The sequence below is a fragment of the Rhinatrema bivittatum genome, chromosome 2, assembly GCF_901001135.1.
Source record: "Rhinatrema bivittatum chromosome 2, aRhiBiv1.1, whole genome shotgun sequence".
In the NCBI taxonomy this organism is placed as follows: domain Eukaryota; kingdom Metazoa; phylum Chordata; class Amphibia; order Gymnophiona; family Rhinatrematidae; genus Rhinatrema; species Rhinatrema bivittatum.
Window position 1 is genome coordinate 530,274,559 of NC_042616.1, and position 27,676 is coordinate 530,302,234.

Sequence of the window (27,676 nt, forward strand, 5' to 3'; positions counted from 1 at the left end):
CATAGTGCGCACAAGAAATCCTGATATTTGCATTATACTGACTCATAATGCACAAATCTGAATTCAGCTTGTAAAAAGTTGCACAAAAGAAAATGTTTGCACACCTGGGCTGTCAAAAATTAGAAGGAACATTGTTTATGGTTATCTAGATGCTCTTTAGTGAACTTGAAAGTAATAGTTTCTTCCTATCTATCCTCCCATAACCACCATTCTCATTCATTTTTTTTCCTGATGATTGACACATGAACACTCACATCAGCCACAGTAAGCGTGGCCTGCAGATTTTCAGATGTCAATCTGGGGTTCTTTGCAACCTTGTGGATGATTTTTCAGTTTGTTTTTGAGGTGATCACAGCAGGATGACTACTCCTGATAGAGTCACTGTAGTCTTCAACTTTTTTCCATTTGTAGACTATTTGACACCTGATGGATGGAGCCCTAAATGTTTAGAAATGGTCTTGTGACCATGTCCAGACAGATAAGCATCAGCTATTCATTTTTGTAAGTTCTCTGAATTTTCTTTTGACCATGACATGATGAGTTTCCATTAACTTTTTGTTGAAGACCAAACTCAAAACCTTTTGAACATTTATCTAGAACAGGATGCACACACATTTATGCAGATTTACTTGCTACCCAATTATTTAAGCATCTGATTCTACTTAGCCAATGAATTGTGCTAAGGAGAATAGGGGTTCACTTACTATTTCCTATATCTGGATTCTAAATTAGTCTTACTGTTCCTACTTTGTACATTATTATTGTGTCAAGAAACACAATTTGACAATTATTATTGTGTTTAGTATCCTTATTATTGCATGAGAAAAGAATGGTTTTAAATAACCAAGGGTATCATGCAAATAACTTGTAATTCTCTGTCTCACACTTGGGGTTCACAAACTGTTTCTCAGAACTGTAAAGCGGTTCTTTCAAACCAGCGTGCAGGCGCACATTTGTTGGCCCATACCCAGGGCTGACTCAGCCTGTTCCTTATAATATGAAATTATTGGCAATCCCACGCTACCTCTGACACCCTTATAGGACATTTAACACTAGCTGGCTCACAGCAGAGGAAGCCTTTGGATAAGACAGAGTACACTGCCAGATTTACCCTAGATCCCTCATAATTTTAAAGCATTTCTCCAGAGATAAAACTCATTCTGGAAAAATTAAACTTTTAGGCTCCTATGCATTGCTGACAAACATTTTACATGCCATACCTGCTCAGGTTGTTGGTTAAAAATATTTTTTTTCATGTTCAGTTAAGAAACAGAAAATAGACTAGAGAGTTGAGGATGTAATTTTTATTTAGGAGCTTCCATCATTAGATAACAATACTATGATCTGGTGATGTCAACTCCCAAAAAGATCTTCTTGAACTTTTCAGTTCATTGCAGTTATTTTTTTCCCCACTGGATAGCCACTCTTATTAGCAAATAATTAGCAAATTCATTGGCTCCCTATTCGATCACAAATTCTATTCAAAACACTTTCGCTTATCCACAAAAGCCTTATTAATGAAAATCTCCACTGGATCAACCCACCGCTCCTCCCCCGCACATCCACAAGACCCACTCGCCCTGCCCTCCAAGGAACTCTCTGTACTCCCTCAATCAAATCCACCAAACTTACCTCAACTCTAAACAGAGCCTTCTCCTTTGCTGGCCCTACCCTATGGAACTCCTTACCTCCTGACTTACGCACAGAGACCTCCACTCCCAAATTTAAGAAAAAACTAAAAACTTGGTTGTTCCTTCAGGCGTACCCCCCTCAATCCTCCACGAAGAAATCATAAGACCCTAAAGTCCCTACCCTTGAACCTGTGAGCTACCATGACAATAGCAGTCTCCCCACAATATTACTTTCCTCTTAACACATCCCTCTCGAATGACTATGAACTGCTATACCTTCTGTATTATGGTTCACCTTATCCATTGTTATTGTTTGGTTTGATATGTAACACATTGCTACTCGAATTTAACATTTAACTTGTAGTTCTTTTACTGGTCCTGTTGCCTCCTATAGTTGTTATCGTTACATGTAAGGGCTCTGCCTAAATATAATTGGCTCTGCTTAAATGCTCCATGTTGTATGTAAACCGATACGATGTGCAAACGGCTATCGGTATAGAAGAAACTCCAAATAAATAAATAAATAAATAAATAAAATAAAATAATGTGCTATTTTGTAATTACAACTCCTGAATGATTTAATGTATGTTAGGAAGACCACCCTAGATTCCAAAATGCAAATCACTTACATGAGGAGTCCAACTTTCAAAACTGTCTATAGTATACCATTTGCGCACTAACCCCTAGATTCATCAAAATGCATTAACGCATGGATAACGCCTGTAATAAGAAAAAGGGGCAAGTTTAGGGAAATTTTAGAACACCGTACCACACAATAACATACCACTTTGCATGGTGCAGTAAACTTATTACACCCCGTGATAATTCCTATTTTCGCATCTTGTGCTGAGAGAGAGAGAGAAAGAGACTATCTAGAAGGCCCTCATAGTAAAGTATTTATAATCTCTATAGGAGGGCCATCTAATAAGTTGAGGTGAGGGGTTGGTGGTGGTTTAGAGTTTAGGAGCCTGTTTCTCAAGTAGAGTGAGACGTACAAACAGCACAGTACACTTCGGTGAAGATTTGACATCATTTGGAGTGAGGAAAGTCTCACAAAGATGCCATTTCTACAATGTCCTCTCACCCTATCTTGATTGACTCTATAACAGGGTACCATCAAGCTAAGGTGAGATAACATAGTACAAAATTTCATCTTTGTGAGACTTTCCTCACTCCAAATGATGTCAAATCTTCATCGAGGTGTACTATGCTGTTTGTACGTCTCACTCTACATGAGAATCTGGCCCCTAAAGCAGCACCAACACCTCACCTCAACCTATTAGTTGGCCCTCCTACAGAGATATAAATAGTTGCACACTGTGAGGGCCTCCTCAGAGGCTCTCTCTCTCTCCCTCCCTCTGCTCCCCAAGCCCAGAAATGGCCAAAATGCAATTCTAAAAATTTATCATGAATTGCATTATGGCCACTTCAGGCATATTGCACAGCCTAACTCCAGGAAAAAAGGTGTAGTTATTTCTGGTGTTAAAACCATGGGATAGAGTTATTAACGTATTAACATTCTGATGAATGACCCGATAAGACGGTAACTTTTAAACAGGTGCACATGTGCGTGCGTTCTTCGGCCTGTGCCCAGAGACTCGTCTATTTTATAACATAAGCACGTATATGCAAGCATGTCATTAAACAGCCTGGACGCACATACATGTGCACGCAATGTTAAGTGGATTTGTGCACCAATCCCGCATCTACCACATAAATAGGGACATTTTATAAAGGACACATGCCGATGCCAATCGCTATTTTCTCACTTCATTCACAGTTCACCCAGTTAAGGGATAGGGATAGGGCTTCTCCCCCCCAAAGTTTAATAGCCTTCCTTCCCCCGTTAGCTCTGACCCTTAAAACCCCACAGATTTTCATAAATTTTTTTGCTTTAACACTTACACATCATCCATAGCAGAAGTAAAGTTACATGGCAGGGGACCCCAGCGAATACCCACTGCATGTAAATACTTATGCAATCATCTCTTGGCCAGGCCCCGACACGCCCCTCCCCTTTTCATTAACTTTTTATTTGCGTGAGCAGCGGGAGATACGCGCGTACTCGGGTGGCTTATAAAATTCGCTCGGTGCGCACCAGCCCGACTCGTGCGCACAACTCCCGGTTTTGGCATGCACCGGGCTTTTAAAATTCATTTATAAGTGGGCGCTTGAAAATTTATGCTAGTATTTTATAAACTCTGTGGCAGGACCTGCATAGTTTATAAAACACTGCATGTTTCTGCCCTGAAAGTTTGCATGTATGTTTGTAATGCAGGAACACATACACTTTCTCTATTTTAAAAATATACATATTTTACACACATAACTGTAATAATCTGTGCATAATTACCCAAAATTAAATGCAGAGGCAAGGTTTTTTTAAAGTATGCGCATACCCTGCTTCTGTAAATACTTGCACACGTACTTGGAATCACCAGTTTGCCAATACCTTCACCAGTTCATGCAGACTTTCACCGGTTTCACCAGCATTTTACCCTCAACCCACACCGGTTAATCCAGAGCTCCCACCCAAAAGACAAAAGACAAGTCTGATTTCAAATACATGAGACACTCAACAGGTAGAAAAGTGTTCAAACAATTTCAGTAATCTATGCACATATACCACTTCTATGGTATAGAAACCTGTGTGCATAATTCTGAATCCTGATCCTTAATGCGCCTGGATCGCCCCTTTTTTCCCTATTCATGTTTATGCATGATACTGTAATTAAGACATACTCTTGAGGTTTATAAAATAATATACATGCACAAATATGCTACTTTCATCCGTATATGCTATTTTTACACGTGCAACCGTTGCTTAATTCTTTGAAATTTCACTCAAATAATTCACGATTTGTGAAATTTGACCCTTAGAAATATTCTTTAACAATGCCATGGTATTACCATCAGTACAATAATGACAAACCACATTGAGGTTGATATTCAAAGCGCTGCTGGAGCGACCAAAATAGACGGCAATGACTGTGTTTATTGGCCAGTTAGTGCTGAAAATTCAGTGCTAGGCGGCGAAATTGTTTTCATGATCAGACTTTCCACCTGAGACCACACATTAGTTGAGCAGCTAAATCTGGCTAGATTTAACCCCGCAACACGGAATAATTTCAATGCCAAAGGGTCTAGCCACCTGACCTCTTTAAATAGTAGCCATATTGAGTATTAATCCATTGCATGACCACAGAAGAGCCATAGTATTAACCGTGTATAACTTATGCTTCAAAGCATAGAAAAATATTATGGATTGGATTTAATAAGAATTTTTCCCAGTGCTACAGAATGAAAGGAAATCTCTGACTCTGTCAAAAGGTACGACCCTACACTTAGTGGAGTTTTCTAAATATTATAAGCTGCTACAATAGCCATCGTGGCACCTCAGATTCTGCACATGCAAGCCTTCGACAAAGGGATTTCTTATCCTTCCTCCAGCTCTCAGGTGCTATATGACCTGCACTTGCATTTCGGGTCTCTTGAGCAAAGCACAGCACAGCGGGCCATGTGAGGCCAGAAAAGGGAATTAGTGTCATTACACTGAATCATATTTAATAAAGCACAGTGTTCAACTCGGTCAACTTTTTATCATAAATTCAAACATTAAACATAGCTGCCAGCAGAATGGTCTGCATTAAAAAGTTGCCAGCTCCAAAAGACACATTCAGTTGTGTGGGGTTTTTTTTTTTTTTTGTTTTTTTTTTAGCCAAAACCAGGATTGACATGAACAATGGACAAAAGCTCTTCCATTTTTTGGAATCACCATGTGCAGGACTCTGTATTTTAATTTCATTTAACGCAAATTTCTATTTAATGGAGCAACGTAGCAAATCCCGGTGTCTTCTATCATGACTTTTCTGCTGATGAAGTAATACTATGCTCTACAATTCCTGCCAAGTACAGAGAGCACAGCAGATTAAAGCTGCTACCATTTTACCATGAATAATGTGTGTGCAGGGAAAAGCAAAGAGCCTGGAGATCAGACTTTTAAGGGAATTATCTCAAATGAATTACAGCTACAATTTTAAAGGACCCAAAGAAACAATTTCTCTGTGTAACCAAAACGTCCATATTGGGGTTTTTTGTTACCGTTAATAAACTGAGAACATTTTCTGATATGGCAGCATCAGCAATAGAGCAATGTTCATATTTAAGAAATGAAACCACTTGGATGGCTGGCCCTGGGAAACTGGCATGCAGATTACACAGGGCAAGCCGACCTACCATTTTAAGTAGGTAAAAGAATAAAAACAAAAGATCTTAACACAATGAAAAAAATGCGAAGTTTGAAAGGTGTGTTTCTAGATGAATATTTTAAAAATTGCTTGCTCTCATCTATCTAAAAAAAATCACTGGATAGTTTTTTCTTAAGCTTGGCACAATGTTAGAGACTGGGACCGGCAACATGGATCAAATTTCAGTAAAAATGGACCTTGCCCATCAAAACTTTGAGTGAGTGAGAACACCACAAAAGCAGGGGCAGAAAATAAAACTTTGAAATGTGGACCCAAGTCAAGGGGTGCAGTCAAATTCACTTGTTTAATACATTATTGTATTTGCAAAGACAAAATGTAAAGGACTTAGATTGCCAGGATTAATGATTGTATTATAGGCAATTAAATGAGCAACTCAACTTTCAATAAACCCATTGAGTACAGCACAGCCCTTTGTATGAATATCCTTTTATATTCTCTCCTATAATATTTTGATATTTCAATATTGGACAGTGTGTAAAATATTTGGATGCTTGGTGTAATTTCCCCTAGTTCTTGGATTTTGGAATATAAGTCTCTAATGTAACAGCAAAACCATTAAACCCCCCCCCCCCCCACTGAAGCAATGTGACAAACCTATTAGATCTGGAGTTTCTCTGCAACACAGCAGGGTCTAAATTCAAGAAGAGCTCATTCCTTAGCTGCTGTTCTGTGGGACCCGACTGAACAGACCAATTATAATGTACATTTTCGTTACCTGGGAAGCCAAGGGCTAGTGCAAGGAGTGGAAAGAACAACAAAAGTATACACCCCTTATTCTCAAAAGGCTTTTATCAAAGAAACTAGATAGTAGAAATTCTTTGAAACTATAGTTTTCTGTATTGTATATTATTCCTTTATGCTTCTTAATTAAAACACATTCACCTAATTATTTGGGGAAGCTGAGCAATTAAAAAAAATGGATTCAGAATATGATCAGAGAAGCTGCACAGAAAGAGTGAAGACTGGCAAATTAGACAATAAGGGAGCATAGAGAGGCATTTGGGTTCTATCCTACTCTAAGCTGAAAATTGCATTTAGCTGCATCGTTACAATATGCATGACCTCATTATCCCTTTTTTTGACATGCAAAATCACTTGGGTGACATTAGTCCTGTATTGAAAATGGTGGGGAAGCCACACTGAGCATGATGTCAGTGAAAACTACAGACATGAAGGCCAAAATGCCTGCCCACACTTCAATCTCCACCCCACCTCATTTGTATATTCTCTGAAACACTTAATTGCTCCAGTTCAAAGGACTCACTTTCAAAACACAAACACACAAACAGCTTAGTCAGCAGAGTGCATGAGAAACTGCAGGCATGTGAAAACAATGTGTGTCAAAATATCAAAAAGCACCTTTCACCATCTACACTGGGGGTGGCCAACTCCAGTGCGTGAAAATTTATCTCATGCAGATTCATTGTGGATATTCTAAAAGCTTGGCCTGCTTGTGGCTCTCAGGGACCAGAGTTGGTCAACCCTGATTTACACATTCTTTGCTCTCCATCTTTGACAGACAGCTGTCCTTGCCATGAAGGAGCAACTATCACAAGTGCTTAGTCGCACACCATGCAATGCTCAACCCCTGCATTGCTTTCATGTTTCATAATCACCTTCCACACATCAACACAAGGTAGCAAAGTCAAGGCTCTGGGCAATGGAGCCTAATTTGTTACTCAAGATATCCATTACTGGAGCCTCTACCCTACAGAACTCCACACACAACACCCTAAACAGATATGCAATAATACAGGAGACACAGCCTTTACAGATGTCCTAGGATTTTAGTGGATGTGACAAGCTCCATTAGATCCATGAATTAGGATTAATATAGTGTTGGGGTGGACATCATAATGCAAGAATAATCAATAAGCTATGCTCAGTCTGCCTACTTCTTGGTTTGTGTCAGTAAGAAGAAACACTTCTGATCATCATAATGACAGCTACTTTCCTACAAACATTTGCCCCACAACGTCTTTGCACAAATAAACTACTTCAAAGTCATTTGTCAAGAACTTTATGAAGCATGGGTATATAACAGCCACTTGTAGAAACTCCCTATCAGCTAGAAATAACAAGCTAGCCATCTCTCTAGATTAACTCAAGACCAGAGTATATGCCACCTAGGCAAAGATGGGCAGCACCCATAGCCTGAAAGACAGACAGCTATTGAGCAAAGTGTTTTTGTGCAGAATTACAAAAATAATTCCCCAAAAAAAGAGAAAAGACTCAAGATCTGAATATATAGAGACAATATCTGGAATTCTGTCCATCTGTATAGAAAGGACTATGAGAAACTGACAGCCCAGACAGTAGCGGAGTGCAACAAAGAAATGAGTAGAGTTTGAGAAAGTGTGCAGAAACAGTACAAGCAGCATGATCTCTTTAAATGGCTTAGAGGTGCTTTCCTAGTGGTGAAGCTTATGAAAAGGCAGCCATCATGCTCATGCTCATTGCCCGACAGCCAACACCACCACAATTCCTGGGCTGCTTCCAGACAGTTTTCTTTCAGTTTATCTTCTGAGTCCGATATTGCAAGAAGAACAATTTCTGGAGGATCTCCCTTCCATCTCTGGTAAGTTTGGCAGGTCTTGTTTCCTGTCCTCCTGTGTGAGAAGAGTAGGGTCCAATGTACGCTGCCAGAATGAAAGTGAATACTTTCCCTAGATTAATACTTTGCTTTGCACTTATTGGACTCACTGTACTAACAAGAGTCTACTTTTTGATGTTTTTTGGATTAATCTGAAACCCATCGCAATACTGATCTTAGTCTGGGGGTTGGAGTAGGGTATCCTGTATCTTTGATAGCAGAAGGCAGAAGCAGAAGGGCAACTATGTCTCCGTGGCTCTTAGAGGACCATTAGGCATTTGAAGGAAAGACAAGTTTTGACAGGTGGAAAAGATACAGCTTTGGCTAGTGGATCATTATTCTGTCCATATTTGTTTTTGTCCATCATGGAGCCTCCTCTGTGCAAGTCAGTTTTGACATCTGTGTATAGCATAATGGCTTTATTTTTACGTCTCCTTCATTAAAGTTTGAAAAAGACGCTCTTGTGGCATCCTTCTGTTTGTTACTTTCCTACGGTTTCACTGGATCGCCTACCCTGTTGTTTTTTGGGTCCATATTTGTTTTTGTCCATCATGGAGCCTCCTCTGTGCAAGTCAGTTTTGACATCTGTGTATAGCATAATGGCTGGCACCTGCTGATCTTCCTCATGTGTATAAATCATTTAATCCATTTTCACAGTGCATGCTGTCTTTCTGTCCTTCTTTGTTTTGCCTATTTGTATATTAATCTGTAGTATTGTTTACCTTCTGTGATTTTGGTGTGGTGTACTGTTAGATGCTATGGAAAGATTTCTTTTTTTTTTTTTGTGCTCCCTGAGTTATGTAAGTCTGTTTTCATCCATTTCTTTTCCTACACTAAAAAAGATAAAACTGTCTTACTCTCTTATATTTAAGGACCTACATGTTCATTTTCTTTTTTCTTGGGAATTTATCAGTGTTTATTACAACAGGAACAAAAATGGGAGAAATTCATGTGTGGGGGGGGGGGGGGGAGGAGTCATTTTTCTCCACTGAGGTTCTCCCATTTTTGATCTTGTTGTAATAAACACTGACACATTTCCAGGAAAATGAACAATTGAAAACAAAGGTTCCTCATTATATTTGGTTTTCTTCATACTTCTCTTTCGCTTGACCACTCAAAGAATCCAGCATCCTCCCCAAAGAATCAGTTCCTTGCGGTCCAGGCCTGCCCCCAGTTCATGCACATATGCATTCCCAGGAGATTGCTGTGGAGGGGACGAGATTACTCCTATTAGAGGTTCAGTTTAACATGCTGTCTGTTTTCTATGCTGTGCGACATCTTCATTGACTGTTCATTTTTCATCCATGCCGGGACATGCGGCTGCAGAGGATAAGTGTCCCGTCCCCCTCCCCCACTATAGAAACGAAAAGAAGCAGAATTACCTATTCTGCTAATGACATGTAGAGATAGACTTTTTTTTTTTTTTTTTTTTTAATATACAGGATTTTAATTTTGGCTGCCAGGGGTTGCAGGTTTATAGGCTCAGTACTGACACCTCCCCAGAGAAACAGTAGTAGCCACTACTACAGCATATCAGTCAACTGCAGTGTCCCCCCGTCCCCCCCCACCTCCTTTAGCTTCAGACCACATTTTTCAGCAGTCTCCCGTTAGCCGAATGAAAAGGAGCAGTTGAACTGAAATCAGACTGAAGACTGGGCATTTAAATGGCAGATGAAATTTAACGTAGACAAGTGCAAAATGATTCACATAGGGAAAAGTAACGCACACTGTAGTTACACAATGTTAGATTCCATATTAGGAATTAGCACCCAGGAAAAGGACCTAGGCATCACACAGTGGACAATACTTTGAAATCCTTGTTTCAGCAAGTGTTGGTGGTCAAAAAAGCAAACAGAATGTTAGGAATTATTAGAATTGGAATGGAGAATAAAATGTCAAACGTGATTATGCCTCTGTATCGTTCTATGATGAGGCCACACAGAGAACTGTGTGCAGTTCTGGTCGCCGCATTTAAAAAAAGATATAGATGCATTGGAAAAGGTACAGACAAGGGCAACCAAAATGATATAGGGGATGGCACTGCTTCCCTATGAGAAAAGCTAAAGAGGTTGTGACTGTTCAGCTTGAAGAAGAGACGTCTGAGGGGATATGATAGAGGTCTATAAAATCATTAGTGGACTAGAACAAGAAAATGTAAATTGGTTAATTACTCTTTAAAAAAAAATGTAAAAATTAGGGAGTTCTCCATGAAGTTAATAAGCAGCATATTCAAAAGAAATTGGAGAAAATTATTTTTCACTCAAAGCACAATTAAGCTCTGGAATTCATTACCAGAGGATGTGGGTTAGGCAGTTAGCATAGCTGCTGGGTTTAAAAAGGTTTGGACAAATTCCTGAAGGAGAAGTCAAACTGTTATTAACCAAGTAAACTTAAGAAATAGCCATTGCTTTTCACTGCGTGATAGCAGCATGGGATTCATTTACTGTTTGGGATCTTGCCAGTGCTTGAAACCTGGATTGGCCACAGTTGGAAACAAGATGCTGGGCTTGATGTTCACTTGGTCTCACCCAGCATGGCAATTTCTTATTCTATTGTAATGAAATTAGATGGAGTAAAAAAGAAAGAAAAAATGGTGGCACAGGAAAGCTCTTATGATTTTTCCATGGAAGGAAAATAAAACAACATACCGCCTTTTCCTCCCACTGGACATAATGGGTGATCTATGCCAACAAAGGAGGCCAGCCAGACTTACTCTTGCTCAGAGTACATCTATTTCGGATAGCGGGTTTGCAGAGTTGAATAAACTTGCATAACTAGGTAGGAAAATAACCCTTTGGCCAGAAGTAATGAAGAGAAAAGGTGGGCCCTTGCCTGCTGCATGCTCCCAAATACCTTTTCATTTAGAGCCCTTTAAAATAATTGTTTCTTTTGCTTGGTAGTTCACCATACTCCTTCTTCCAGCTCATTCAGAACCAGTGTTGAAATATTAACACCTGGAGCCTTTCTAAATAATATTTTGACTCTTCCAGAACACTATGAATTATGGCTGAATAGCCCCTTGCTGCTTTGTTAAGATAAGATACAAGATGGCCAACCTAGCTGGAAATGCTTGAGATCGCTCTCATTGTGTCCTTGAATTTTCTTGGAAATATCTCATTCCACTAGGAAGTGGCAGGCCAGAGAACAAGAGGCTTTGTCCACTCCCTCTGTGATTCACGTTTTAGGTCCGATAGATGCTCATGTGCAGCGGGGAGTTCAGATTCCGGGAGCTGACTCACTGGAAAATGATCAGAAGTCGGACCCAACATGCTCCCAGAGCTTGTAACAACCTTATCCCTGGAAGAATGGACAGCTCCGGCTAACCCCGCTGAGGCAAGATCTTCAGACCAGCTTCATGGAAGAAAGTTGCCCAAAGAAGGGGAAAGTGTTGGTCTGCGTTTTGAGGTTGGGAGCTCATCGGGGATTATTCCGGAGTTGCCTGAAACCTCTGGTGAAGTTGTGGACATTGCTGGAAATGCTCCTTTTCGGTAAATGGTAGGAGAAGGTTTTGATCTACCATCTATTCAGAAGATGGAGCTGGTAAGATCTGCTTTAATTATCTTAGATACTATCTGAGATGCAATATAGACTTTAAACAATAATATGTTCAACCAAATAAATCCCATTATCAGCAATCTGGGTATTTTGGACAATCATTTGAAATCTGTTGAAAATGGAATTAATATGAATAAGAATTCCTGTGATTCCCTGAAAAAGGATATTGACAATATATCAGATATTCAATAAAATATGAATAAGGAAAATCAGTTTATTACCAATAGATTGGAACAACTGGAGAATCATGTATGGGGGAAGAACCTCCATCTCATTAATTTTCCAAGAGAACATTTAATCACTTCTAAAGAAATGTGGAAGAGATACTTGATAGAGGGTCTTAAAATTCCTGAGCCAGCACTGACTCTTGTTTCGAGAGTGCATTATATTCCACCGTTTAAAAAGGGCCCACCTGATCAAAAGGGGATCCAGGTTCTTATAACTGTTGAGTCACCACAGCTGGATCTTACCAACATATTGGAAACCACCCAGAAGTAATCGATCTCGCCCGCTACACTTATTGTATCTTTTGTCCTAGATTCTGATAGGGAATGGATATTAAGGATGTTTTTTGTCATCATGTGGAAATGTTTTTGGATCTTAAAGTTTGTGTTTATCCAGATTTGGCTAAATAGACAAAGAAAGAGGAGGCAGTTTCTATTGTTAAGGCCCAGAGTATTAGAATTGGGTGCTTTTTTTCTTGCTCGTTTCCCTGCAAATGTATTATTAAACAGCAAATGTATTATTGAACACCAGAATGTTTCATATCTCTTTTTTCTACCCTCACAACTTTCCTCTTCCATGAGTGATAAAGCACCAGCTGTCAAAAGTTCTCCTATCATTCCTGATTGAGCGTAAGATTCTAGCAATTAGTCTGTTAATATCAATTTTGCTCCCTATATATGCTAGGTTTTTTTCCTGTAAAGATTAGAAAGAAATTTTTCTGTGGTAGTGGACTTGGACCTGATTTAGAGGACTTAGATTATGAGACGCAATATTATTATTATCTCTTTCATAGTTTTTCTTTGTTGATTTTGTATTTTCTTCATGTCTCTGTTTGCAATTCAAGTGATTTCTTGAAATCTATTTGGAAAATGTATAAATAATAAAAATAAAGATACTTGTAATCAAGTACAATCAAAAATTCTCATAGAATCAAGACTGGGTATTATACTGGGAGGTTAGTACTGAAACTCGATAACACAGTATCTAACTCATCTTAAGATAATGGGACCTTATTCAATAAAGATCGTGTCCACAGACATGAAATGGGAAAACTATTGTGATATTTTTCAGATAACTTTGGAACAATTTCTGCAGTAGGGTAAAATTTTGGGTAACGTTTTCTCCATGGGCCTCCACAGGGTTCTCACAAGAGATGGACAAGGAAGGGTGACTGTTCTGGCCAGCAGACCACTCTTTTGAGTCCGACTAAGTCTGCCAGTAGGTGAGCCAAAAGCTACTATTGCCCAGGGCATCATTTCATCCAGCAACTGGCTTGGATCTCCATGAGGACTTGATTGTAGTTAAAATATTTTTGTTAGAAGGATAAGCTAAAGATAATTCAAAGCCATTTTCATGATATGTTTAAGCATTAAAGACTAATATTAGGTCACTTAATTTTTTTATTTTTTTTAACTATGCTCTAGATACTATTAAATGTTTTTCTGATCTACAAAAGGCCAGTAATGAATGTATATCATCATCCACAGCTACATGTAGCCAATCATACCCCCCCCCCCCACCTTCCCAGAGGACCTATTTCAGAGCATGCCTTCCCCCCAACCCCAAGGTCTACAAGAGGCTCTGTACTCCAGTATCTGCTCTGCCAAGTTCTCCTCCACCAGCTGAAGAAAGGACTTCATACCTCTGAGATCAAGAAGAGGCTCCAGGCCCCGAAATCCCCCTTTTTCCATGTCCTCCTCTACCTCTCTGAATTGGCATCCAAATGTAGAGGAGGCAGGAACAATTCCCACTTTGGCCCCCTGTCCTGCTTGCGCTGAATGTATGAGTGGCACTGGCTGACTGGATGCAGTCTTTTGCCTCACATGTGGCAGGGGGACCTTGAGAGGGGAACTGGCTGAATCATGGGCATGAAGCCTTTTCCTTAGCTGGCAGGGTGGGGGGAAAATCATCAGGGCATGAAGCACTCTCTTCACTTGGTAGGAGGTACCCAAGTCCCTTCTGATGCTGAAGAGTGTGTGTGTGTGTGTGGGGGGGGGGGGGGGGGGTAATGCCTGGTTGTCAGTGGCCCTTGTAACATGATGAGGCAGGGCTGAAACATTGTCAGGTGCATTATCCTGTTGATATTCTTGGTAAAAGTCAACTGCACTTCTTGTTGTGTAGTTTACTTTTTTGGCTTAGTGCAAATTGCAGAGATTTAATGCAATTCGTGATGAGCTGCTTTGCAAAGCAGATCTTTAAAATAATTTTGCATTCAATGATGCATATGTTACCAATAACATGTTACTACCTTTTTAATATGTGTTACATGCCAAAACACTTTGGACATGCGTTAAAGCACCAGCACAGTTTAGAATAAACCTTTTTGCAAACATGAAGGGAAAGCCTGAGATCAACCTATGGCATTGAAACAAACTGGGCAGACCACATTTTATAGACATTACCCGCTATTACCTTCTGATTGTCTGAACAGCCACAGGTGAATATCACTGGTTTGATAACATTCAGTACACAACAATAGTGGACTCAGCCACTGGCCGCATTAGAGCAGCAGCAGCAGGTACACTGCACTCACTGCCTGAGCAGATTCATTCGTAACTATATTCTTTTATTTCCCATTTCCCTGTAGCCCTTGATTTTTAGGCTAGGTAAGTAAGTTATCCAGCTGACTGATGGTCAAACGTTTCACCTGGTTCTCTGGCTCCAGCAGAAGTTGGCCACACTGTGCAGAACCGGCAAAGCTCACCCTGAGACTAACTGCATCACCTCTGCTATGCATCCAAATCCCACTAGCAAATCCCCTTTTTGGCAGGACTTCTAAGCCAGAGTCATTGCTACCAAGATATGGATATTTCATATTTCAGACTTTGTTCATGGAGTTCTCATTGGCATACTTCACACTTTATCGCAAGATCTTATGATGGGTTGTAGTGATTTAATGTAATGTAACAATGCCATTTTAGATGTCAAGATTGTCAAAAAAAAAAAATGCTATTACTTTGCAATCCAAAAGTTTATTTAATCACACTGTTCCTGTTTAGCAATGAACTATTTCATCATTCGGAAACAAAAAGAGGAAAAAGTTGTAGAGTAGTAGACATGCAAAGAGCTGAGTATGCAACCTGTTCAAAATCTAGCATAGATTTAACATAGAAAGTAGTAAATATGTAAAGGCTGTGTCCAAGTTGTGTCTGCCCTCAAAATTCTTAGGGCCTGAAGCTCAGAAAATGCCCAGTGACTTATGCTAACAGACACCTCGAACTTGCCAACCCAATCAATTAATCAGAATTTTCACGTGAAACTGCATCATACTTGGCTCAGGGTTTTTACCTAGATAGAACGTTTAACAAATAGGAGCCTTAAAATGCCGTATCTCCTATTAGGGCTTCCTTTTCCCTTTAAAAAGGGAGAATCACAGGGCGCACATATCTTTGCTTAAAAAAAAAAAAAAGTAGTTTTATTAATGTATGCTCCTTCTGTGCTTGTGCAGTTATGTGACATGTATATGTTCAGAGTCTACTGTTGCAAGGCCCACACCTGAAACGGAGTCTGTTCTGTTACACCACAGGGACATTTTCTGCAGGAGAACTGTAGTATAGCATTGCCCTGAGGTAACACAGCTGACACATCAAACTCCTTGCAGAAGACAGCACTGAAGAAAATACTACAAATAAAGTCTAACTTAACAAAACCTGGCCGATGCTTCCCTGTTCTTATCTTTGAAAGGAAATGGGAATCCTGATCAGGAAGATAGGTACTTAAGAACATAAGAACATAAGAAAATGCCATACTGGGTCAGACCAAGGGTCCATCAAGCCCAGAATCCTGTTTCCAACAGTGGCCAATCCAGGCCATAAGAACCTGGCAAGTACCCAAAAACTAAGTCTATTCCATGTAACCATTGCTAATGGCAGTGGCTATTCTCTAAGTGAACTTAATAGCAGGTAATGGACTTCTCCTCCAAGAACTTATCCAATCCTTTTTTAAACACAGCTATATTAACTGCACTAAACATATCCTCTTACAACAAATTCCAGAGTTTAATTGTGCGTTGAGTAAAAAAGAACTTTCTCCGATTAGTTTTAAATGTGCCCCATGCTAACTTCATGGAGTGCCCCCTAGTCTTTCTACTATCCGAAAGAGTAAATAACCGATTCACATCTACCCGTTCTAGACCTCTCATGATTTTAAACACCTCTATCATATCCCCCCTCAGTCGTCTCTTCTCCAAGCTGAAAAGTCCTAACCTCTTTAGTCTTTCTTCATAGGGGAGTTGTTCCATTCCCCTTATCATTTTGGTAGCCCTTCTCTGTACCTTCTCCATCGCAATTATATCTTTTTTGAGATGCGGCGACCAGAATTGTACACAGTATTCAAGGTGCGGTCTCACCATGGAGCGATACAGAGGCATTATGACATTTTCCGTTTTATTCACCATTCCCTTTCTAATAATTCCCAACATTCTGTTTGCTTTTTTTGACTGCCGCAGCACACTGTACCAACGATTTCAATGTGTTATCCACTATGACACCTAGATCTCTTTCTTGGGTTGTAGCACCTAATATGGAACCCAACATTGTGTAATTATAGCATGGGTTATTTTTCCCTATATGCATCACCTTGCACTTATCCACATTAAATTTCATCTGCCATTTGGATGCCCAATTTTCCAGTCTCACAAGGTCTTCCTGCAATTTATCACAATCTGCTTGTGATTTAACTACTCTGAACAATTTTGTGTCATCTGCAAATTTGATTATCTCACTCGTCATATTTCTTTCCAGATCATTTATAAATATATTGACATGTAAGGGTCCCAATACAGATCCCTCAGGCACTCCACTGTCCACTCCTTCCACTGAGAAAATTGCCCATTTAATCCTACTCTCTGTTTCCTGTCTTTTAGCCAGTTTGCAATCCACGAAAGGACATCGCCACCTATCCCATGACTTTTTACTTTTCCCAGAAGCCTCTCATGAGGAACTTTGTCAAATGCCTTCTGAAAATCCAAGTATACTATATCTACCAGTTCACCTTTATCCACATGTTTATTAACTCCTTCAAAAAAGTGAAGCAGATTTGTGAGGCAAGACTTGCCCTGGGTAAAGCCATGCTGACTTTATTCCATTAAACCATGTCTTTCTATATGTTCTGTGATTTTGATGTTTAGAACACTTTCCACTATTTTTCCTGGCACTGAAGTCAGGCTAACCGGTCTGTAGTTTCCCGGATCACCCCTGGAGCCCTTTATACCAACTATAGAAATGATCCCTGAAAGTATAGTCTTCCTGGAGCCCTTTTTAAATATTGGGGTTACATTTGCTATCCTCCAGTCTTCAGGTACAATGGATGATTTTAATGATAAGTTACAAATTTTTACTAATAGGTCTGAAATTTCATTTTTTAGTTCCTTCAGAACTCTGGGGTGTATACCATCTGGTCCAGGTGATTTACTACTCTTCAGTTTGTCAATCAGGCCTACCACATCTTCTATGTTCACCGTGATTTGATTCAGTCCATCTGAATCATTACCCATGAAAACCTTCTCCATTACGGGTACCTCCCCAACATCCTCTTCAGTAAACACCGAAGCAAAGAAATCATTTAATCTTTCCGCGATGGCCTTATCTTCTCTAAGTGCCCCTTTAACCCCTCGATCATCTAACGGTCCAACTGACTCCCTCACAGGCTTTCTGCTTCGGATATATTTTAAAAAGTTTTTACTGTGAGTTTTTCCCTCTACAGCCAACTTCTTTTCAAATTCTCTCTTAGCCTGTCTTATCAATGTCTTACATTTAACTTGCCAATGTTTATGCTTTATCCTATTTTCTTCTGTTGGATCCTTCTTCCAATTTTTGAATGAAGATCTATTGGCTAAAATAGCTTCTTTCACCTCCCCTTTTAACCATGCCGGTAATTGTTTTGCCTTCTTTCCACCTTTCTTAATGTGTGGAATACATCTGGACTGTGCTTCTAGAATGGTATTTTTTAACAATGACCACGCCTCTTGGACATTTTTTACTTTTGTAGCTGCTCCTTTCAGTTTTTTTCTAACAATTTTTCTCATTTTATCAAAGTTTCCCTTTTGAAAGTTTAGCACGAGAGCCTTGGATTTGCACACTGTTCCTTTTCCAGTCATTAAATCAAATTTGATCATATTATGATCACTATTGCCAAGCAGCCCCACCACCGTTACCTCTCTCACCAAGTCCTGTGCTCCACTGAGAATTAGATCTAAAATTGCTCCCTCTCTCGTCGTTTCCTGAACCAATTGCTCCATAAAGCTCGTCGGTTCCTGAACTAATTGCTCCATAAAGCTATCATTTATTCCATCCAGGAACGTTATCTCTCTAGCGTGACCAGATGATACATTTACCCAGTCTATATTGGGGTAATTGAAGTCTCCCATTATTACTGCACTACAAATTTGGTTAGCTTCCCTAATTTCTCTTAGCATTTCACTGTCCATCTCACCATCTTGACCAGGTGGACGGTAGTATACCCCTATCACTATAGTCTTCCTTGACACACAAGGGATTTCTACCCATAAAGATTCAATTTTGTATTTAGTCTCATGCAGGATGTTTATCCTGTTGGACTCTATGCCATCCCGGACATAAAGTGCCACACCTCCTCCCGAGTGCTCCTCTCTGTCATTGCGATATAATTTGTACCCTGGTATAGCACTGTCCCTGTTCTTATCTTTGAAAGGAAATGGGAATACTGATCAGGGAGATAGGTACTTAGATCTGTGTATTTCTGATGAGAGAAAAGTATGCCTATTACTCCATGGTAAAAAGGGGCACTCTCTCTCTCTAAAGTCTGCTAGTGCTTTAGCCTCCAGCACCTGCTCCAGGTTAGCACTGCACAAATCCACTACCCTTTCTGTGAAAAATATGTTTCATGTTACTCCTGCATTGACTTCCTGGGCGCTGCATAACAACTCTAGAGCAAGGCTTCCCAAACCTGTCCTAGGGATCTTACAGTGATACCTATAAAATATATGCATGAGATAAGTTTGTATACACTAAAGACTCACTAAATTTATCTCCTGCAAATGTATTGTGGATATCCTGAAAACCTGCCTGGCTGTGGCAACAGCAATCACTGTGGTCCTTGAGGGCCACAAATTGGTCAGATTTTCAGGGTATCCCTAATGAATATGCATGAGATAGATTTACATGCATACTTCAGTTGCATGCAAATTTCTCATGCATATTCATTAGCGATCCTGAACAATCCAGAGAATGCCACTGGGCTATTGGCTCCTTAGGAAAGAGTTAGGAAGCCCTCTTTCTAGAACTTCCCTTCCACTGAAAAAGGCTTACCTCTTGTGCATTATCATCTTTAAGGTATTTAAATATCTGCCAAATTTCCCGTTTCTTCTCTCCTCTGGGATATACCTACTGTATATAGATTCTTAAGACTCATAGGATTTTGTATACTGATTCTGCACCATTTTGGTAGCCTTAACTGGACTGCTTCCACTCTAGGTGCTTCTGAAGCAACAGACTCAATACTCAGGGCGAGATCTTACCAAGGACCTGTGCAATGGCATAACCACTTTCTTTGTTATATGAGTGCAGAGAGCCATACCATTAGGGTAGGCAGAGGTAAAGCATTCCAATGGTGTACAATCCCCCCATGTGGGCTGCTGATGGGTTGTTTCTTACTGATATAAAAGAGGGAAACATTTACAGAGGGGGTGGAGTTTTAGTTATACTTCTTAGGAGGGAGGATAGTGTTGTTCCTATTTTTGTTTTGGGGAGAAAACAACCCTTGGGCCTTATGGATTAAGGCTTAGACTAGAAAACTGTTCTTTCCCACTGAATTATTTTCTCCCTCAGTGAGAATGTCAGCCCAGAGGTTACACTAGTGGCACTTCCTATGCACCCTAGTATCCCTCCTGATGCAATGTTTCACTACCTTGAAATCAAGGACAGCAACCTTTCCAAAATGTATTTCTTGGTGCATGGTCGCTAGTATTTCAGCTCCCATGTATCCCTTTTTCCAATTTCTACACCTCAAATGCACACTTCATTTTTTGTTTTTTCGTTGTTAACTGTTGAAGCTTAGTTGTCAAGCAGTCAACCACTCTTCCATCTTTTAGATTGCTTCTCATACTATTTGTGGAAGTGTGTGTGGTGAGTGTCAGGGGGTGCCTCCCATAGTAAGTCAATGGAGATGTTTTAGGAGAGTGCATTCTCCAAAAATTCTGACCCAGTGTTTCTGGGGTTTTGTTTTTTTTTTAAACACAGCTGCGATATTCCCATTTTTTTCCCCAGTGAGCCAAATCTGGTGACTTTGTTCCTTCTTTGGGGAGTTATTTTGCCCAGGGTCACAAAAAACACTGAGCTTTTCTATACAGGTCTTTCCAATATCAAAAGGGCAATGGGATTCTTACATTACATACAGAGTACATGCTATGCTTCTTCCCTCACTTGTTTCAATCATGGAGTAAGGGCAGCTTGGCAGGCATTATTATCGAACTTGCAGCTTTGATTAACTTTAAACAGCAGTCCTAGCAGAACAGCAGGCGCTTATGGAGCTGGGTCTGTCTGGCAGACTATACCTGGGACCTAGGAGGCCAAATGTTAACGAAACAGCCACTCTAGTATTGTTGAGTATACAAGATCAAAATACCTATCTACCCAAGATGAGGACAAGGTCAAACTTTCTTTCTACATACAGTATGGAGTCAAGCTGTAGCACTGGTAGCTGGGATATATTTTTGCAGGGTGGAAAGGAATAAACGAGTAGACTGGATGGTCCAGATGGTCTTTTTTTGCCATCATTTACTTTGTAAAGCACATCAGCAGGTCATGTAGATTTCCTATGACATCATACCACATGGGACTGAGCAAATTTCATTGCATTTACTGGGACAGTGCTTCTCTGTAAAGTGTGCAGTCTGTCAAATTGCCCAGTTCTTAGATGCTAGCATACAAGAAGCAGAACTATAACTCTCTTTGACATGTCCAATAGCTGAAAGCAAAACAGACCCGGCTTCAAGGGACAGCTTGGGTATGAGAGAACGGTTGGTGCTTTAGCACTGGGCAATGAAATTCAATAAGAAACACGTTATCGTACTGGATTGCCAAAAGCAAAAACGGGGTACACTTTGGCAGTAGCTTTGCTGCTGCCGCCTAGTTTGTAGGTGTGCGCTGCCTGTGGAAATATTGTTATAGCACAGGATGGAACAACGTGGCATCACCTTTTTTTTTTTTTTTTTCACTTCAAGTACTCTACACCCAATTTAACAGCAATGCTCCGATGCCATGCTAATGTGCTTTACACTATTACAATCTACTCTCGGAGGGGTGGGGGGTGACCCCTAGAAATTGCTTCATACAAGGTAAAAAAAAAAAAAGCAGTACACAGAAGGTAAAAGGGTGTTTTCCTGTAGCATTTATTGGGAGATTGTCCACACATTTTCTTTTCCCCAACACATTTTACTTTTTACATGAAAAAAAAAAATGAAAGCAGGCAGAAAGACATTTGGGACACAGCTGGAACGTATGTGTTATGGGCCAGTTTTTTTTTTTTGGTTTTTTTTTTCATCACCCTCAGAAAGCAAGCAAGCAAGTACTGTTTATTGTGCAGGGAGAATACAAATACCAGCTGTTTGCTCATGAAGATGTTAAAAAATGTTCCCCTAGAGTTCTGATCAGTGATCACATGGCAAACAACAGCACGCATTTCTAAAGTGCTACCTGCAAGACGAGGTGCTAATAAGCAATGCAGTTTGCACTTTACAATATGCATCCAAATTCACAAGCCAGTTTCACAGGCAAATTGTACAGTTACTACCATAGCCTTATGTTTTCTTTTTAAAGAACAGTAGTCCAGCAGAGTATACGCCTCTTCAGCTAAAACAGTAGTGATTCGGGTTGGTAGATCCCATATGAAAAATGTACAAGTGTGTATAGGTATACAAAACACACACACATATATTGATTAGATATATATTCTGTCTTTCATGACTGGTCGGCCACTTCAAAGTGGGTTATATTCAGGTTCTATAGGCATTTCCCTGTCCCCAGAGGGCTTACAATCTACGATGTACCTGAGGCAACAGAGGGTGAAAGTGACTTGCCCAAAGCCACAAGGAGCATCAGTGGGATCTGAACACCCTGGTATCCCTTGTTCTCGGCCCACTGCTCTAACTACTAGGCTACTCCTTCACATTGCATATTTTATATATACTATAGTCCATGTGGAACTGCAGGCACACAGTTCTCCATGGACTTTAGTATAACCTTCTACATGAAAGCTTTCATAGTTGTTAAAAAAGGAACAGAAGAAAAAGTTATCAGTATTCTTTAGTTTTCATTAAGTTGAGTCTCTCAGTCAACAGTTCATTTTTTCCCGAATCCTGTCACCTGTGATATTACAGTGTGCGGTCATCAAGAGGGTTGTGTTCACTCACAAATACAGTAAAGGCACTGAGACAAGCACATCTGGAACAAATTAAGAGAGCGGGCATTTAATGTTATATGGCATAACTACAAGCTACTACTGTTATAACATGAGATTACTTCATTAAAAAATATTCTCCTCGATTAGAGCTTCCATTAAGGTACACATTAAGTAATCGTTTACAAAAAGATATAGCCTAACATGTCTGTAAAATGAATCACTAAGAAAGAACTTTTGTTAAAGTAATGCTCCATCTCTAGGATGGCTAGTGATGTATAAAATCCTTTGGCATATGTTCTACTTTTAAATGGTCAGGGTAAAGGAGAACCAGAACTAGGTCTGGGGCATGGATCATATAAGAAGAAAGAGCAGACTGTGGTCAATGAGAGCAAAGGAGGAACAGAGATCGAGCGTGATTAGCAGAACTATGCAGTACAATTAAAGTGGGGATCTTTTTTGGGGAATTATTTTTAACAAAAGGGATGCATGGTAGGATGAGTGGGCCTGGATATGTGACATAAGAAACAGTAAATTTCAAGCTTTGGTTGTAGAGTGCCATTTCAGACAAATAAATCCATCATAGAAGGGACTGCATCTGCTTTTGGAAGGATTGTGTGTGTCATTTCCTATGGGACGTGTGAGATACTTTCAGTGCATGTCTAACACTGGATCCAGTAATATCCAGAACTCCTCACCAACTACAGTATGTCAAATACTTGGCCCTAACTCATGGGAGAGCAGCTTTCTTCTTATCCATTCCTCAGACTTAAGAGAAACATCAAGTATGTATCATATGGAATAAAGAACATTTTTAATCTATTTCTAGAATGGTGCCATTATTGTTTCTTTTCACACTGACATTAAGACAATGTACTGGTGATAATGGTTTGTCACAGAATTCTCTGTTTCCCAGTGAGAATATATGCAACAGCTTTAGCAGTGAAATGGATAACAGGAGACTTTCACTATAACAGGGAGTCTGTTCCATAATGAAACATGTAAGAAAAAACAGGACATCAGAATGTTCACTACAATGAGCTCCAAATGACATCAGCTGCATTTTACAGCTAGCACACCGGATTAAGGTTATTCTACGTGGCAGTTATCACTCTGAACAAGATGGCAATGGGGCAACCTGCATGGAGCTGCAGTTACAACCCTGAACACTTTGTAGGGCAGACATTTGGTCTTTATCTGCCATCATTTACTATATTATTATGAAGGAGAAGGAACTCAAATTCTTTTTGATCAAAAATCAGGCTCCTCCTATAGTCAGCGATAGGACAGTTATTACACAGTTCCCTGTCCAAGGAAAGGGAAATACTGTGAAGTGTAGGAACTGTGTAATTGAGATGTGTGTTAGTAGAATGTGCATACTAAGCTTGGGTAAACTGTGTGGCAGTACAGAGGGGACTGGTCAATACAAAGAGGGGTGAAGCTGGAGGAGGCAGAGCTGAAAAGTACAGGGAAAGAAGGGCGGAGCTCAATTATCACACACACAGAGAGGTGGAGCTAGAGGGTATTGGGAGGGAGGGGCAAGGCTCAATTTGCATACCAGCTATTCATGTGTGGGGAAATGTTCCTCTTTATTATAGTTAAAGTTTACCATATTTTTTTCAGCTCTACCTATTATGTGCATAGTTTCTTTTAATCAACAGTGACAAATGGACCATAGTTTTAGATATGAATGAACTGGAACAGTTTACATTTTATCCATAATCAGTAACTCAATTACTGAATGCTTTTCAATTGCTGAGTGGTTAAAATCTAGTATTGTAACTTCCACTTGCTTAACCTGAAGGGTAGAATAGGGCCATCTGTTTTGAGTATATTCTGCTAATAAAGACAAATGTTTTCCTTGGATTATATTTAGCCAAATAGTATAGAACTAATAGAGATTAACTTTCATCACAAATCAAGCAACTTTGAAATGGCTCAAATGAAACTGTGCAATTACATTTTTTCCTATAAAGTGATAGATGAAGTGAAATCATTGCCATTTACGTACAAGTTAATTTCTTGGGAATCTGACCAGCAAAACTTTCCAGCTGTGCTGTTGTGGGCCTGTATATTTTGATAGGAAACTTGCTAAGGACCATACAAAGCAAGGTGTGCTAAACAGAGCAATTAATTTACAATTATGTAATGCACTTAGCAGACAAAAGAGAAGCAATCTGCCCAGTAACAAACAGCAGAGTGAAAGAACAGCCAGCTACAGTTTCGTATTTTAATTGTAAATATTCCACTCTTTTCAGGTCTTAAATACCTGTTGCTACATGTATAAACCAGTCATCATCAAAAGTGATATGGTGGAAAAGGTTTGTAGGCTGGGATTATTCCTGTAGATTATGGTTTAGTTTCTTGAAGTCAGATCATCAGGCAAACGTCTCATGTCCTTATGGAGAGAAAGGCCTACTATTTCCTAACCAGAGCATTACACACAGGGAGAGACTCTTGTTGCTGTTTCTGTTTTGATTCTTCACTCCTGATGGGTGCGCATTCCCCTCAATTCACAGTTCCCTTTAAGTCTCACAGCAAGTGCACATCCTGCCCATGAAGAGCTTAGCAAATCAGGTAATGCTGTGGGAAATATTAGACTTCTCACAGGGATTCCCTTCACAATGATGTACATCATAGGGCCCTGTGTCTGCTATACCTGTTGCATCTGCATAATGCCATACACTAATTACTGGAGAAGTACATGGTTCTGCAACATGTTGGGAGATAGGTCAATTACCTGCACACATTTCTTTCCAATGACTGGAAGTTATGGCATAGAGTAAAAAGAAATTAAACTGTAATATTGCGAGAAAGTGTGTTTATATTACGTTAACAACTTTTAGTCATTCCATTGACAAGGTGGGGGAGGGGGATATAACAGAGAATCCAAATGTTTCAAAACACAAAATCAGGAACGAGCAAAACTTTTTCAGAGGCAAGAATGCTCTAGAAGAAGCAGCTCACAATATGAGCCTCCAGAGGGTTAAACTCAAAAAACATGGATGGACTCCCAACAGAGACAAAACGTAATGGACTTCAAAAATAAAAAAGCAAGGGAGAAGTTCAAAGGATCCCCAAGAACATATCATGCTGGGTCATACCAAGATCCATCAAGCCCAACATCCTGCCTCAGATTATTTTATGGGACCTGCCAGGTACTTGCCACCTAGATTGGCCACGGTCAAATTCCTCTTACTCTCAGGGATAGCAATCGCTTTCTTTAGTCTACCTGGCTAATAATGTGTTATGGACTTTTCCTCCAAGAACTTGCGCAAACCTTTTAAAGTCCACTTTGCTAGTCACCTTGATCATGTCCTCTGACAACAGCGTCTCCAGCTTGATTCTGTGCTGAGTAAGAAAGTACTTTCTGGGAGAGGGGGGAGGAGCAATATGGCAGCATGATTGCCATGCTCTCCAACTGCTCTGCTTGATGTCCCCTAATTTGTTATTCTTCCTGTTTGAAATACCTCCTAAAAGAAAGGGAAAGGTTCAGGCTTATCCTCTGGAGCCCCTAACCTTCTTCAGGCCAGTTTTCGATCGTGCAATTCATGGACCCCAAGTTGGAACTGGTGGCATTAGGTCCCGTTGTCAGGGGAAGTAGAGGAGATCTTTCCCCTACTGCGGACGAACCATCTCTGAGCCCCCTTGATGAGAGGCTTCAAAGCAACTGGTGGGACGCTGATGCCTTGGTGGTGTGACCTGAAGACGACAATATAGCTGCCAGGAATGAAGGAGCTGCTGCCATCGGTGTCTCCATTGGGGAACCCCTGTTAGAACTTGGAAGTAAATCTGGAGATCTGGGGCCTAACACTGGGATTCCAGGGTCTAGATTGGGAGATGATATTCCTCTCTTAGGTCAGCTGCCCATTGGTTCTATCTTTTCCCCTGACAAACTGGTGGTGGTTACATTGGACTCAATATGGGAGCTCATGGTCCAACTAAAATCAGCTTTTCCTGAGTGATCAAAGAGGAAGTTGACTTATTGGTTAAAGACAATTTTGTGCAGTATCAGGAGGTGAGTGGGAAGATAAAGTCTGTGGGAAAGGAGGTGGATTCTCTCAAAGCTGTACATGTCACTATTATGCAGGACTGTGGAGCTATTAATAGACAAGTTGAACATATTGAGAATGGACTGAGACAAACTTATTTTCTGAATTTTCCAAATGTTGTGGGGGAAAATCCTCTTATTACTTTGAAAAGATATTGTAATGAAATATTGGCATTATCCTCTGAATCCACACTCTCCTTTCATAATGTATATTTTTTACCCATCAGGGTCAGCCATCCAGAGTTCACCTTTTGGTGTAGCTCTCTCTAATTTTCTAGAGTACTCAAATTATTAAATTTCAGAGAGGGAAACCTTGTTTGTTTCATTTTTTTCTGAATAGGAATTAAGCTTGGTAATGAATTATTTTAAGAATTTACATGTTCAGTTTATGGGTTTAAACGTGAGGATTTTATCTGAGCTTTATAGAGCTACGCAGGAAAGAAGGAAAGGGTTCCTGGTTTTATTCCAGGAAACACTAGCTATAGGGGTGACCACCTTTCTCAGATATCCTTGCAAAGACATTATAAATTACAAGGATTGTTTTATATTTTTTGTTCCAGAACAGTTAATTTTAACTCCAAAAATTGATACCACCATCTTGTCTAATGTACTGTCAATTTAATTCTTGTACATGCCATGAATTAATATGCTATGCATTTCTTCATTTTTCTTCTTTGATTTTCTCAATATAAAAGTCTCCTCCCGCCAAGACTGTGGGCTACTGGATGAGTTTTAACATTATCTATATATACTTTGTTTCCATTATCTGATCTATTTCATCATGTTTCTTTTACAAGGTGCATGCTTTATTATAAAAATTGTAATTCAATAAAGTAAAAAAGTAAAAAAAAAGTACTTCCTACAATCTGTTTTGAATCTGCTGGTTGTTAGTTTTATAGAGAGTTCCCTCATTTTATTTGAAAGGGTAAACAACCATCCTTTATTTACCTGTTCCACCCACTCATGCTTTTATAAATTT

General features: G+C 39.8%; 1 protein-coding gene across 6 annotated transcripts in view; it reads right to left on the reverse strand.

The window, feature by feature from the left end:
* Window positions 1-27,676, reverse strand: part of NFATC1 (nuclear factor of activated T cells 1) — a 359,353-nt gene that overhangs the window by 115,486 nt on the left and 216,191 nt on the right. Inside the window, exon 9 of one of the 6 annotated variants that reach the window (XM_029590834.1) lies at window positions 21,616-22,690. The exons of the other annotated variants lie outside the window; for them this stretch is intronic. Within the exon in view, the coding sequence (XP_029446694.1) occupies window positions 22,656-22,690 (35 nt within the window). The 3' untranslated portion in view covers window positions 21,616-22,655. Of the gene's footprint in view, window positions 1-21,615; window positions 22,691-27,676 lie in introns of those variants that run through there. 6 annotated transcript variants of the gene reach the window in all.